This window comes from Carcharhinus amblyrhynchos, chromosome 2, assembly GCF_965287045.1.
Source record: "Carcharhinus amblyrhynchos chromosome 2, sCarAmb.v2.hapA, whole genome shotgun sequence".
NCBI classification, from domain to species: domain Eukaryota; kingdom Metazoa; phylum Chordata; class Chondrichthyes; order Carcharhiniformes; family Carcharhinidae; genus Carcharhinus; species Carcharhinus amblyrhynchos.
The window spans coordinates 55,692,896-55,709,166 of record NC_137325.1 but is presented as its reverse complement, the minus strand read 5'-3'; the positions used below and the strand labels follow the sequence as shown (position 1 = coordinate 55,709,166).

Genomic DNA, 16,271 nt, shown 5'->3' with positions numbered 1-16,271 from the left:
GTCATTCTATGATTCTACAACAGTTGCAATAAACGCTCCAACAAATAAAGGTGCAAAATCTATGGATGTCACAGGATTACTTTATTAATTGTTTTTCTATTGAGTCACTCTTCTTTGTGGATGTCATTAAAGGCAATTTCGTTGTGATGTGACATTATGAAATAGTAATACAAGACAAAAGAGCACCTGTGTAGTCAGTACTTGCTGAAATCAGAGTCTCAGTCTGGTAATGCAAGACAGAAATGACTGAAATACTCCAACTACCTCTGGGCACAATACAACTAAACAAACATACAACCAAAATGATATTTTACAGCATTATGAAGAGTTTGTTCAAACCTCGTGCTTCAATCTCTCGAATACACATATCCACGACCATGGGTCTCTGCGTATTATGTGCTTTTACCAGAGTTGTCAAGTCACAACTATACACTTTCTTGATTCTCTTGAGGTCAGGCTGACAGTCATTGGGTACAAATTTTGAACACTGCTTATGTACATTCAGTCCACAATCTGGAACAAAAAGCAACAGAAGTGGAATTAAACAAGGCTTTTGTTATGTGACTCAGAAACACAGTTACTCTAAGTAAATCAGAAAATGTATACTTTTGCTAAGAATTTCAAGTATAATAACAGATTTTGTGCTGACAAGTTATACTTTTAGTACTGGCCTGCTTAAGGCAGATCAATTCTGCAAGTTGCATCCAATTCTTAAAGAAAAGGTGTATGGTTGAAAGGAGAAGTAGTAAGGAAAGCTTTTCTATTTATAAGCATTAGAACAGTTAGCTCAGAAAACTTTAAGAGTTAATTTTATTAAAAATGAAAAGGGGAATAGGAAAGAGGAGGGAAAGGGCAAGAAACATTTAAATTCTTTTCACTTTTATTTAAAATTGTTTCAAGAATTTTTTTGCAGTATTAGAGTTAAAAGCTATCAACACAAGTAATTTTTTTTACAGTAATATTGGCATTTGTTCAAGTATGAACCTGTCAGCAGTAATACAAGTGTGAACTGTAATCCTGTACAATTTAAACAAAACATTTTAAACTGAGAAGTGAACTGCTGAGTCACGCCTTGTACATTAGATTTATTGTGTTATTTCTATATTAGAAAAATGTGGTTTTTGACAAGCGCAAAAGTCTCACTTGTGTTCTTAATGCCTTTTTCATGAGTCAGTGGCAAAAAGCTGAAGTATTCCAAAATTAACAAAGGGGAGTAGAAAGAGAGAATTCTGACATTCACATGTTTTGTTTTCAACCAATGATGTGTGGTTAGTATGTCAAAAATAACTGTGGGCAATCCTCAATCTTCAAGTTTCACTGGATTATACAATAAAAAAATTCATTACAGATTAGTTTCACTTGGCAGGGAAAGCAGTTCTATGAGTTATTTGACAGAGTACTCCTCATGAGAAACATAAACAAAATTCAATGAAAATACTGAAAAGCAATGCACAAAATGATTAATTATACAATCCTGGTAAGTATATTCACTTCCTCTGACAATGAAATTTTACAAAAATAGTGATGCTTGGGGTGAAACTTCAATACAGAGAAAGTGAATAGGAATCCAAATCAATAATTATATTAAACACATTTTACAACTATGGGTTGTACAACTGTATAGACAACATATATTCACCTACAAAATTTGAGGAAGATACAAAATTAGTTAATGTCAACAACAATACAAAATTCTAGCTTATGTGTTGGCAATTACCAGTAGGCTAAATTTCTACTGCATCCAAATTGGCACCTGTTGATTACAGAATAGTCACTCAAATATCAATATAATACTGGGGAGGGAGGTTATTGATGTTCTTTTCTTCTGCTTCAACAAACACTGACAATTCTTAGTTTCGGGTCATAGAGAAGCAGTAGAGCAAACCTGGCAAGGGTGCTACAGCCAGGTCCAAATACTGAATGAGTGAATCCAGAACTGCAATCTGGATCCCTATGCAAGTCCCACCTCCCTGTCTTGCAGTTTTCTTCCTCGGCTGGTTTATAATCATGTGGAGCCAGAACACTCCATGACGCATACAACCTACGTCTTTCGTATACTGACCATTGTCAATTGTCGTTATGGTTCACTAACCTCCTTTATTGGAGGAAATCTGTTGTCCTTATCTGATCATGTGACTTGAGATCCACAGCAATCTAACTGAATCTTAATTGCCCTCAGGGATGGGCAATGAATATTGGCCCACCCAGTGATGCCCACATCCCATGAATGAATAAAAGAGTCGCTTTCTTGAAACACTGTATTTCATCTGATGTAGGTGCACCCATCTGCTGTTAAGAGGGAGTCCATTTTTTTTAACCCAGTGGCAGTGAAGAAATTGGATAAAGTTCCAAGTCAGGATAGTGTGTGGCCTGGAGAGAGACTTTCGGGTGGTGGGGTTCTCATGCACCTGCCCTTGTCCTGTCAGGTTGTGGAGGTTATGGATTTGAAAGTTGCTGTTACCTTGGTGAGTTGCTACAGTGCATCGTGTATATATTACACATTGCTGCCACTTTGCACTATTGGTGGAGGAAGTGAATGTTTATGTTGTTGGATGGAGTGCCGATCAAGTGGGTTGCTGGATAAGAGTTGTAGAGTTTTGAATATTGTTAGAGCTGCACTCATTGAGGCAAATGGAAAGTATTCCATCTATCACTGACTCGTGCCTAGTAGTTGGTGACTGAGGGGTGAGTTAATCTTTGTAGAATTCCCAGCCTCTGAGAAACTAATCACAGTATTTGTATGGCTAGTCAAGTTATGTTTCTAGTTGATGGTAACCCCCCAGGATAGTATTGGTGAATGGTGTTGAAAATCAAGCAGAGATGGTTGGATTCTCACTTATTGGAAATGGTCATTGCCTGGCACTTGTGGGCATAATATGCCACAGAGAACTCAAATCAACACTGATGTGGCAGCCAATGTGTATCCACCACAAAGATTCTTGGTGCAGTTGGAAGCCCAACAAAAGGCCTAAGGGCAGTTGCCAATGAGTATACTGTACATCAGTAACTTGGCAAGAGGCTTTGTGCTGAGCTTGGAGCTTATTCTTTCTATATGGAAATAGTGACCGATTCAGTTTGTACAGTTGTGGGCCCATCCACGATATTGATAGCTGTTGTCACAGTTTCCAGTGCAGCACAAGCAGTAATCACCGTGTCCAAGTGTTGAAGGAGAAACTCAGCCTCCTCACATCATGACTGGAATTACTTAGTGACAGTGGACTGGCAAGTTCTATCATCAGAAAAGCAATTTGTTCTTCAATATTGCTGAGCTGCTGCCCGATGAGGAGGGGAGCATGAATCCACTGTTGCATCTCGAAGATAACACGTCCTCCTAACTCATTTCATTCTACCAGTGTCGTCACTGTTGCCTGTCAAGCTGCCTGCTTTGGACAACAGCTGAGCCCACTAACCCTAGAGCTGTCCAAGTTTGACCTTCATGGCTATCTATTTGCTAATAGCCAAACTTTGGTTTGCTGTGATGCCTTACCTGCAGGTGACACAGCAGTAATGTGAACATGTACAGTAGAGGCTGTGATCCTAATGAAGTCACATACTCTTTGACTAGAGAACCTCCCTTGTACAACAGTAGAAGAAAAATATGTTGCAAATATCTCCAGGGGCAGCCTGGAAGGAATCAGATGTGTTTAAAAAAAGAGTCCATGCCACAGCCAGTAGCAACACAGTCCTTGCCTTGCTCAGAAGTTCAAGTCAAAAAATTGCTCTGCCTCCCTCTTTCAGCACTTATCCAGTTCATGCTCACAGTCAAGCTGTATTCCAAGGAGAACACCTGCCAGTGCATCCATGTCTGGGAGCAACTGATTTGTGTAGAAGCCTTGAACTCCGGAGCACCTGCCACACCACACTCTGTAGACATTTGCAACATTAAATGACTACAGAAAGTGCCAAACACTTTACAACTGAGACAAAATCAGAAGAAATCAACCAGAGCTTTGACAAAGGGTCGTTTAGACTCAAAACATCAGTTCTTTTCTCTCCTTACAGATGCTGCCAGGCCTGCTGAGATTTTCCAGTGTTTTCTGTTTTGGCAACCAGTAACTAAGTTGCATGGAATTGATGATCCCTTTAATTGGATTGATGATCCATGTCAGGGAGGCTGTGATGGAGGCCGCGGCAGGGGAGAGTGGGGAGGGGGAGAGGATAATTCCTGTTACTAAACACATGCTCGGCTATGTGAGATTTAAGAGACAGTCTTTGCTAGAGTGTTGAATTTGAAAATGGCAGTGCTGATGTATGCTGTCTGACATCATGATCTGCCTGCTCTCCATATCTCCAGCAGAAGATCTCTATGCAACACCAATACCCGTACTAATACGGCATCTGATACAACTTAATTTGGCCCTCAAGTGTGTGCAAGTGCCCTGGAGGCAATTTTTAAGCTCTAAGAGCCCTCAGCCACGAAACAAGAGCAAATGATTCCTTTTTCTCATTCCTTGTGTTTTAATAATAATTTGTATTTTTTAACTTCATTCAAGGGAAGTGGACTTCACTGGCTAGGCCAGCTTTTATTGCCCATCCCTAATTGCTCTTAAGAAAGTGATGATGAGCTGCCTTCTTGAACTACTGCAGTCTGTGTGGTGTAGGTACATTCATAGTGCTGTTAGGGAGGGAGATTTGTGTAGCATTTCTAACGCAATAAAAGATCCTAAGGCATTTCACAGAGGTTTTAACAACATGACATTGATGCTTGCAGGAGATATTAGAATGACAAAAACTGAGTCAAAGAAGTATGTTTTAAAGAATATCTTAAAAGGAAGGAAGGACAGAAAGAGTGATAGAAAGGGTTAAGGAGGAAATTTAAAAGCCTAGTGCTTTGGCAGTTCAAGGTACAGCTGCCAACTGTAGAATGATTAGAAGCAGGATGAATGAGGCTGGAGGAGCTTAGAGAGATAGGGAGTGGTGAAGCCATGAAAAGATTTGAAAAAGGATTAGAGTTTTAAAATCAAGTCTTACTAAACTGAGAACCAACACAGATCAGAAAACACAGGGTAATAGGTGAATGGGACTTGGTATAAGTTTTGATATGAGTAGCAAAGATTTGGATGAGCTGAGGTTTATGAAGTGTGGAAACTGGAACTCCAGTCAAGTGTACACTGGAACAATCATATCTATAAGTAATAAAGGCATAGCAGTTTCAGCAGCGATGAGCTGAGGCAAGGCACATATGTCTTAAGTACATCCAGCAACATACACCCATTACAGTTACTGGAAGCATAACTTGTATCCAGTCTAATCAAACTGAGCATGTGACATGTACGTCATCAATAACATATTTAAAATCTAATCTCTAAATGCACTTGCTGTCAGCAATTTTACTTTACAAATTCCTATTTCTAAAGTCCTAATGAAAAATGTGTTAAAAATTTGTCAAACTGTAACAGAAAATGCTGAAAATACTCAGCAGGTCACACAGCACCTGTGGAGAAAAAAAAAACGCAGTTATCATTTCAAGTCACTGATCTTTCATCGGAACATGAAACATTGAGCAGAACCTTCTAGACCTGCCTGGATTGGGAAGCTTGGTGGGTGGCAAACGTAATTTAGAGGAAGGCAAAAAATCATTTTTCTGACGGCAGGATGAACTTTTGTATTAAGTTCTCATAACTTTAAAAGGCTGGTCAAGCTTCCTGATAATGTCAGAAAACCCTTGTGCAAGTCTTTGCACGTCATGCATGCTCAAAACTTCAGCTTGTGTTAAGAGAGATATTTAAAGAGGGTACTGAGAGGCACTGGGCACAGTGAGAGTTACAGGGAGCTGTTGGATCAGATAAGGTAGGAGTAGAGTCATGGGTGGTTGGTGAGTGGTCTCATGGCAGAGGGATTTCCAAAAAGTCCGCATTTAGTTTGGCTCAAAAACAAGAGGGTCAGTCAAATGAGGGGCATGGGTACATTGGCAGTTATGGGGGTTACAGGAAGAATCAACATATATCAACATAGATATCAACAGGGTCCAGGGTTACGGGGGGAGAATAATGGCAAGGTTGTGATTGTGTGGGAGATGTGGGGGATCTTAATGGGAAGGGGAGGTAGAAGGTGCTTAATGTTCTGGCAAACCTCAGATGCACCATGTTGAACCTGTCAAGGTTGTTGTGCAGTTTGTAAAACATTTCAAGCATTTGATATGGGAGCGGGGTTTCATCTCAGATGGGAGGAATTAATGCTTCGATTTTTGTCATGAGTAAAGGGGCACCTATTAATGACAGGTCCACTCTGTGGAGAAACAGATTCTGCTGAGTTCTGCTCTCAAGGTTGCAACGTCCAACAGCTAGCATTGTTCCATGACTAGTGGATCACATTCACAGTAAGAACATGTCAAGGTCTGGAACTGCCATATATTGATTTGATTTGATTTATTATTGTCACATGTACTATACAAACAAAACATACTGTTCATTGAGAAGGAAATGATAAAGTGCAGAATGTAGTGTTACAGTCATAGCTAGGGTGTAGAAAATGATCAACTTAGTGTAAGGTAAGTCCATTTAAAAGTCTGACAGCAGCAGGGAAGAAGCTGTTCTTGAGTCGGTTGGTATGTGACCTCAGACTTTTGTATCTTTTTCCTGAAGGAAAAAGGTGGAAGAGAGAATGTCTGGGGTGAGTGGGATCCTGGATTATACTGGCTGTTTTGCCGAGGCAGTGGGAAGTGTAGACAGTCAATGGATGGAGGCTGGATTGTGTGATGGATTGGGCTACATTCATGACCTTGTGGTCTTGGACACAGCAGGAGCCATACCAAGCTGTGATACAACCAGAAAGAATGCTTTCTATGGTGCATCTGTGAAAGTTGGTGAGAGTCGTAGCAAATGTGCCAAATTTCCTTAGTCTTCTGAGAAAGTAGAGGCATTGGTGGGGTTTCTTAACTATAATTATATTGTTATAGTTGTATTGTTTGCAGACTTGCATCTGTTGCTGTCAGTGACAGACACCTCCAAGGGCATGGTAATGGATGGCAGTAAAGTCCCTATTCCAAATCTTCCCCAGTAAATGGTCATGGCTGACAAGGACTTGTGTGTTTATTTTTTTATGATGCCATGGTATTGGTCTCTCTATACAATCAGAATCAACCTACCCGGTTTGAATTTGAACAAAGCCCGAGCCGCACACTCAAATAATGGCTGCATTTAAGCTTCATCATGCTGGAATATTCAGTGATGAAAATGTTGATAAAGTGAGAGAAGTGACTCAATAGGTGGACAGGTCTGAAGTGGGACTAATATGCTTTATTCCTTAACAGAGGTGTCACTCCTACTGTGGTTAACAGAGCATTCAACCGGATTTCATCCATTTCCCACACCTCTACCCTCACCCCTTCCCCTCACTCCCAGACATTGATAAGGTCCCCCTTGTCCTCACTTCCTATCCCATAGTTTCCACATTCAAAGGATCATCTCTGCCATTTCATCAACTCCAGCATTATACTGCCATGAAACACATCTTCCCCTCACTCTCCCTGTCAGCATTTTGCAGGGACTACTCCCTCTGCAACACTCTGGGCCATTCCTTCATCATCCCCAACTTCTTATCCTATTCCCATGGGCATCTATCCTTGCAATTAGACAAGGGGTGCAATATCTGTCCCTTCATCTCCCTACTCATCTGTCAAGGCTCCAAACATGCCAATCAGATGAAGCAACATTTCACTTCCTACAATTTGGTCTACTGTATTTGCTGTTCCCAATGCAGCCCTCTTTACACTGGGGAATCTAAACACAGATAGGATGATCACTTTGCCAAACACCTTCACTCAGTCTGCAAGCATGACTTGCAATTTTCCTGTTACTAGTCATTTCAACTCACTATCTCGTTCTCATGCCCTTGGCCTGCTGCAATGTTTGGTGAAGCCCAACATAAACTGGAGGGACAGCACCTCATCTTCCAATTAGACATATTACAGCTCTCAGAACACATCACTGAGTTTAACAACTTTAGACTGTGACCTTTCTCCTACATATTGACTGAAAGGATTTTACATTCAAACCATTTTTTTATCCAAATGCAACCTCCTCCCTTTGTGGGTCATCTGTCACTTGTTCTTAAGTTTTGCTTTCACTGAGCACTCACCTTTGTCTCCCATTAACACATTCTGCTATTTTATCTTTTAAGCCACTATACCTTCTACTGCCATTCACACTTCCTTTGTCTCGTGACCAGCACATCTTTGTTGCAATCTCTCTTTGCTCCCACCAATCACTAACTATTTTGCTCCATCCCTTCTTAGACAATATATAATCAATCACATTTCTCCCTTTCTTTAGCTGTAAAGAGTGATCTAGATGCGAAACGTTAATTCTATTTTCTCTCTCCACAGATGCTATCAGGCCTGCTGAGTTTTTCCAACAGTATTTTTTTGTTTCAGATTCTAGCATTTGTAGTATTTTGCTTTTATATGAGCAAGATCTATCTTATTCCCCTTTCATCAAGCAAGATTTCCATACTTTTATCCCTGTACCAATATTTTCTTTTTTCATCATCTTAAACAGTGTGTCTGCTCAACCCCTATTTCTCCCCAACTAAAGACGAGTTTGTTTCTCAGCTTCAGTCACTGTCTGTGTGGAGTCTGTTCTCTCCAGGTATGCATGGGTTTCCTCTGGGTGCACCAGTTGCCTCCCATAGTCCTGATTGGTTAGGTGCATTGGCCATGCCAAATTCTCCCTCAGTGTAACTGAACAGAGTGTGGCGACTAGGGGATTTTCACAGTAACTTCATTGCAGTGTTAATGTAAGCCTACTTGTGACACTAACAAAATAAACAAACTTATACTAGGAAGGCATTCATTAACTCTACACCCACCCCATAACTGAAAGTCTCCTGCTGTTTCCTCGCAGGTGTGTGTGTGTGTGTGTCTGCCTGTCTGTCCGTGCATGCATGTATGTGGAGAAGTGGGATGAAGCAGTGTGAATATATTTTTGTTTTTGTCTCTTTACATATTTGTGTCAGCTCTCTCCTTCAAATGGTAATGATCATATTCAAACTACTTCTTTAATTGTTTTATTAAACTTGTTCAACTTGTTTCAATCAAACATTGACGGTCTAAAGTTAAACAATGCTACACATAATGCGCCTCTAGACCTCTTTATGTTTTGATTAAAATCCTGAGCAAGCTTTTTTTATCAAAGCACATCTTATTCTTAAAGCAACAAATAGTCAGGAGCTTGCTGCTATAATCATGAAGGTTTCGGTTTTAGATTGAAACTGAAGAGGTTGTCAAATTGACAGTTGTGTGGAGATTCTGCATTCCATTTTAATTAAGCGGTGGCTTTTGATCTACAAGTTAATTAAATTATGTTTGTTAATTTGAATGTACAGAGTGGTCTTTTAACCTTTTATTGGTTTAGTTCACTGACTTTAAATTGCTTCTGAATACGTCAAATGTAAATTGGTGTTTCCTGTAATCTAAATGTGTATTTGTGTCTCCATTGCCAATGACAAGTGACACTAGAGTCAACAGATCTACAAGTCTGGAAACTTGTTAATGGGACTAGGAGTTTAGCAGACATGGATGGAGTTTCCTTCTGATTAGATTCTGTAAATGCTTTCAATCTTCATTTTTGCATAACACTTACATGTATTTATTCTACGTAAGATTATGCAAAGTGATATTTTAACATATTGGGTGCCTGCAAACCTTATTTTGAAAGAAGAATTAGAGGATGCTTCAGATCAATAAAAAGGAAAATTGCAAATGCTAACAATTTGAAATTAAATTAAATACTGAAATACAAGGCAGTCAGCATCTGGAAAGAGAAAATGCACAATGGACTGGACATTACTTTCAAGGGATAAAGTTTGCTGTTCACTTTGCTGACAGCTGTTCACAGACTTTTAACAGGCTTATCCATGGAGATTTTCTTTAATCCAGAATCTTTCCATTACTATGCCCTCTACTGTGAGCAGGTAAAGTGACAACAAGGCAGACTGAAGAATCCTTGCTTGTGACGAGCAGCAAATAGGAACAATAAATTTGATATAAATAATGCACTCACTCTCTCTCTCTCGCTCTGTTCAGTTACCATGCTATAAGAAGACATTGGTGATTATCGACCTGCATGTTGACATTGCTCTAGAAGCATACATTATCCTTGTTGGAACACTGATCAAGTTTGCAAAGCTCTTTAAAAAGACTGTTCTTTGTCCACCTCAATCTCTTCTACCATCAATCTCTCCATCAGCATTGGACTTATAAATCATGATTTATTATTATATATCCAAGAAATTCCAACCATCTCTTCCTGATCTTGGTCTCATAATTTACCAGCACCTCATCACTGTTAGTGTGACATGTAAGATATCTTTAATATCAAATAACACAAAACTGCATCCTCAATTCTTCACTACACTAGGCAACAACACCTCCTTCGCAATCACCCTTAACACCGGCGCCTCACAAGGCTGTGTCCTCAGCCATCTACTATACTCCTTATACACCCCTGACTGTGGATAAATTCCCCTTCAACTCCATTTTAAAGTTTATAGATGACACCACCAAAATGGGTTGGATCCCAAACAATGCTGAGACAGTACAGGAAAGAGATAGAGGAACCGGTGCAACAACAATAATCTCTCCTTCAATGTCAACAAAACAAAGGAGATAGTTATTGACTTCAGCAAGTGCAGTAGGGGACATGCCCGTGTCTACATCAATGGGGACGAAGTAGAAGTGCCCAGATCACCAACAACTTGTCCTGGCCCTTCCTTGCCAACACTATAGTTAAGAAAGCCCACCAATGCCTCTACTTTCTCAGAAGACTAAGGAAATTTGGCATTCCCACTACGACTCCCACCAACTTTTATAGACGCACCATGGAAAGCATCCTTTTTGCTTATATCACACTTGGTATGGTTCCTGCCCTGTCCAAAACCGCAAGAAACTACAAAGGGTCATGAACGAAGCCCAGTCCATCACACAAACCAGCCTCTCATCCACTGACCCCTTCTATTCTTCCCGATTCTATGTACAGTATGCTTTGTCTGTATAGTGCGCAAGAAGCAATACTTTTCACTGTATGCTAATATATGCGACAATAATAAATCAAATCACTGATCATTCAACAATCACTTCTTCAGGTGAGTGAGTGTAATGTGATTGGTGTAATGTACATTCTCAGTTTTGTTTCCATTAGCTAATTTTGAGTTGATCATCTTTTTCATTTTCTGAAATATATTCATGGTCATTCCAAACTTTAGGCCAGGATTTTTGCCACCATTGGGCTCACCATTGACTGCCACTGGGATCTTCTGGTCCATTTGCATTGCTCGCTGTGCAGCCAGGGAACCTGCCACAGGAGCCAGAATTCTCTAGCATTTCACACTCCGTCACCGCTGCCAGCAAGGATGAAAAATTTCACCAAATCTCCATTAATTGCAGCAGGACCAGAGAATCCCACTGTATGAACGGCCTGAGAAACATGTCCAGGGTTAGTCTTATTTCTTGGTCACACTTTCCATTTGATACTGAAATATTTCATCAGTAACAAAATTTGTCTACCTGTTTGTTCTTTGTATTCTTCATTGTGATCTTACATTCTGGTTTGATTTTCTTTTTTGGACACATTCTGTTTTCTTACAATTTATGTCCAGGTCTTTCTTCTCATTTTCACTCACTACTCAATCTTTGCAGTTTATTTTCAGAGTTGTATGATATGATAAAAGCAAAATAAAAACTGGAAAATACAGATGGGGTTAAGGGAGATGGATAAAAGAACATAGAACAGTACAGCACAGTACAGGCCCTTCAGGCCTCAATATTGTGCCAAGCTATGTCCAAACCCAAGCTATCCCACTTCCTATCATTCAGGTGTGCTCCATGTGCCTATCCAATAACTGCTTGAAAGTTCCTAAAGTGTCCAACTCCACTATCACAGCAGGCAGTACATTCCACACCCCAACCACTCTCTGAGTAAAGAATCTACCTCGGACATCCCTCCTATATCTCCCACCATGAACCTTATAGTTATATCCCCTAGTAACAGTTACATCCATCCGTGGAAATAGTGTCTGCACGTCCACTCTATCCCCCTCATCATCTTATAAACCTCTATAAGTTGTCTCTCATCCTCCTCCTCCGCTCTAAAGAGAAAAGCCCCAGCTCTCTCAACCTTTCCTCATAAGACCTACCCTCCAAACCAGTAAATCTCCTCTGCACTTCCACATCCTTCTTATAATGAGGTGACCAGACTGCACACAATATTCCAAATGTGGTCTCACTAAGGTCCTGTATAGTTGCAGCGTAACCCCACAGCTCATAACCCCTGTTAATAAACGCAAACACACTATAGGCCTTCTTCACGGCTCTATCCACTTGAGTGGTAACCTTCAGAGATCTGTGGATGCGAACCCCAAGATCTCTCTGTTCCTTCACATTCCTCAGAACCCTGCCATTGACCCTGTAATCCACATTCAAGTTTGTCCTACCAAAATGAATCACCTCGCACTTATCAGGGTTAAATTCCATCTGCCACTTTTCTGCCCAGCTCCACATCCTATCAATGTCTCTTTGCAGCCTGCAAGAGCTCTCCATCTCATCCTCTACTCCACCAATCTTGGTGTCATCAGCAAATTTACTAACTCACTCTTCAGCCCCCTCTTCCAAGTCATTGATAAAAATCACAAATAGCAGAGGACCCAGCACAGATCACTGTGGTACACTGCTGGTAACTGGCCTCCAGTCTGAAAACTTTTCCTCCACCACCATCCTCTGTCTTCTATGAGACAGCCAGTTACTTAACCAATCAGCCAAATTTCCTTCTATCCCACACCTCCTTACCTTCTTCATGAGCCTACCATCAAACGCCTTATTAAAATATATTTACATGACATCAACTGCTCTACCTTTGTCTACACACTTAGTTACCTCCTCAAAGAATTCAATCAAATTTGTGAGACGGGACTTATCCCTCACGAAACCATGCTGACTATCCCGGATTCAACTGCATCTTTCCAAATGGTCATAAATCCTATCCCTCAGGATCCTTTCCGTTAACTTACCAACCACTGAAAGAAGACTAACTGGCCTATAATTACCAGGGTCATTCCTATTTCCTTTCTTGAAGACAGAAACAACATTCGCCACTCTCTAGCTCTCTGGCACAATCCCTGTGGACAGCGAGGACCCAAAGATCAAAGCTAAGGTTCCACAATCTCATCCCTTGCCTCCCAAAGTATCCTAAGGTGTATCCCATCTGGGCCAGGAGTCTTATCAACCCTCAGGTTTTTCAAAATTGCTAATACATCTTCCCTCAGAACATCTACCTCCTCTATCATATCAGTCTGTATCACATCTCATCCTCAAAGACAGAGACAGACTGAAAAGTAAAGGCAAATAATTTTAATTTAAGTTTTGTTTTTTCTTCTTCTGACAGACCTTTTTCCCTTGTAGAACTAATTCTTCAGAGCCAGCAAGGTTGTTCAGCAGTAATTATCACTTTCACACTGCTAAAATACACCAACCCTAATGTTCTTTTAATCATTTTTAGTATGAAAGTAGTGGGCAAGTCCTTGTGTTGTTGTCGTCATTTCATTATCTAGTATAGGCAGCAGAGACATCAGCTGCATATTCTGTGGTGAAGCAGAGTATCTCTGACTGCAAATTCTGAATTTCTACATGAACTACAAATGTATGTATTCCAGGAATTTCCTCCACTGTACATGATCAGCACTGAAAGCATCACCATTTGTGTTTCAACATAAATTCTGGAACATTATGACTGTTGAAAAGTAATATCAAACATTTTGTTTTCACATCAGAGATATGCACTGACATGTTGTGTATTTTAAGCATTTTTATTTTGCTTCAATTAGCCCTTTCATTTTCTAAAGAAGTATCAATGTAATGTTCCTGTAGCAAGACATTGTGCTATTCATAGTGAAAGTAATAAAATCAGAATTTGCTACAAGGACTTTTTGTATGTAGAAACTGGTATTATCTGTTGACAAAATAAAGTATCCATAAAAATGTGAGTTTATAGTCTTTTTGAAGGCAGTTGTAATCAATAAGATATTAAAAGTAAAACCCTCTCAAAAATGATTGTTTCCTTCTAATGAGGCTAATTTTTCCCACAACAAAAAACCACAGCTTTTGGAATTACCAAACACAGAACGGAGTTTATGCAACTATTTACAATATAGTCAGATCACACTACAAAACGTTTCAAGCAGAGGTATCAGATAAAAGCGTTGTTATTGGATTCAGTGATTGCATAGCATTACTTAGCATTTTGTTTTAAACTTTGATTATGTTTTGAACATCTGTCCAGGATGACAATATGTTCAGCGCTCAAAACATTTGCGGTTGACATTTTCATATTGCTTAGTTACCTTGGTTTGTTGTAGCTGAATTTAAATAATGAAATAAAATAAGTAAAATCCTGCAATATGTCAGGGGGCTAAGACCCCATCCTACATTCTTATAAAATTTTATATCATCATGGCTAATTTATAAAAATGTTAAAAATTGGACAAAGACTCTAAAATGACTTAAGCCATGGTTGGCTATGACTCAAACAAAAGGAACTTCCTGGCATTCAGAACAGCTGTCATCTCATTATCTCCAGAAGTTCTATGGGTCCAGAGACCAGACCAAGCCTGGCTAACAGAGATGACCAGTCTGATAGAACAAAGGGCCCTGAAACCTCTTCTGAAATCCTTTACGGCTGAAACATTACCAATCTGGAGAATTCAAACTAAGGAATATACACTGTCCCAGCCAAAATGGAGCACTGGGGGTCACATTCCTTTCCCCCGCCACCACCCCCGCCACCACCACCACCACCACCCCCCCCCCCCTCCCCACACCCCCAATAAGTTGATAGGGCCTGTAATGTTGCTCCTTCTACACTGTTTCTACTGGACATTTTGAACTTTTGTGCCAGTGCCTACAAGACTAATTCATCTCTACATGTCCAACCCATTGTGGAAGTTATCTCCACTGGAAAAGGGAATTATCCAGCATCAGTTTTCAACCTGTTGGCTGTGTGAAGGGATACACTATTGAACTTTAATTCTGGACTCATATGAAACAGCAATTCTTTATCCTGTGCGTTTTGCCCTATACATCAATTTCTTTCTTTATACCCCAATGTTTCTATAACATAATTGAGTTGATTTTTGATTTATTGTCACATGTATTAATATACAGTAAAAGTATTGTTTCTTGTGCATTACACAGACAAACCATACCGTACATAGAGAAGGAAAGAAGGTGCAGAAAGTAGGTGTTACAGTCACAGCAAGGGTGTGGAGAAAGATCAGTTTAATACAAGGTAGGTCCGTGTAAAAGTCTGATGGCAGCAAGGAAAAAGCTGGCTACTTTTCCGAGGCAGCTGGAAGTATAGACAGAGTCAATAGATGGGAGGCTGATTTGTGTGATGGACTGGGCTTCATTCACGACCCTTTGTGGTTTCATGCAGTCTTGGACAGAGCAGGAGCCATACCAAACTATGATATAACCAGAAAGAATGCTTTCTATGGTGCACCTGGAGAACTGGTGAGAGTGGTAGTGGACATGCCAAATTTCCTTAACTTCCTGAGAAAGTAGAAGCATTGGTGGGCTTTCTTATCTATGGTGTTGTCATGGAGGGAGCAGGACAGGTTGTTGGTCATCTGGACACCTAGAAACTTGAAGCTCTCGATCATTTCCATTTCATCCCCATTGATGTAGACAGGGGCACGTCCTTCACTATGCTTCCTGAAGTTGACGCCTATCTCCTTCATTTTTGTTGACATTGAGGGAGGGATTATTGTCATTGCACCAATTCAACAGATTCTCTATCTCTTTCCTGTACTGCACCTCATCATTGTTTGAGATCCATTACAGTGGTGTCACCAGCAAACCTGAAAATCAAGTTGGAGGGGAATTTGGGCACATAGTCGTAAGTGTATGAAGATTATAGCAAGGGACTGAGGTCGTGGCTTGAGGGCCACCAATGTTGAGCATGATCATGGAGGTGGTGTTGTTGCCTATTCTTACTGATTGTGGTCTGTGGGTTAAGAAGTCTCGGATCCATTCGCAGAGGGAGGAGCTGAGCCCTAGGAGTTTGGAGATGGGTTTCATAGGATTAAAGATGTTGAAGGCTATGATTTTTGTCAATAAATATGCATGAAAAAGGGCTCTCCAATGTGACTCCTCCCCTTGGGTTTGTGCGTGTGCATACACTACTCCTATGAGTTTAGTTTGGAGTTGTTATTGGAAAATGAATCAAACCAAAATTGAAGAATTGGGAAAATATGTCACCACTATATAAAGGGAGAAATCAAGA

General features: G+C 40.3%; 1 protein-coding gene across 6 annotated transcripts in view; it reads right to left on the bottom strand.

Moving 5' to 3' along the window:
* chn2 (chimerin 2) overlaps nucleotides 1-16,271 on the bottom strand; it is a 504,281-nt gene that overhangs the window by 27,207 nt on the left and 460,803 nt on the right. For all 6 annotated transcript variants that reach the window (XM_080206032.1, XM_080206021.1, XM_080206002.1 and 3 more), the window contains one exon: nucleotides 340-513. In XM_080206032.1, the coding sequence (XP_080062158.1) occupies nucleotides 340-513 (174 nt within the window). The remainder of the gene's footprint in view (nucleotides 1-339; nucleotides 514-16,271) is intronic.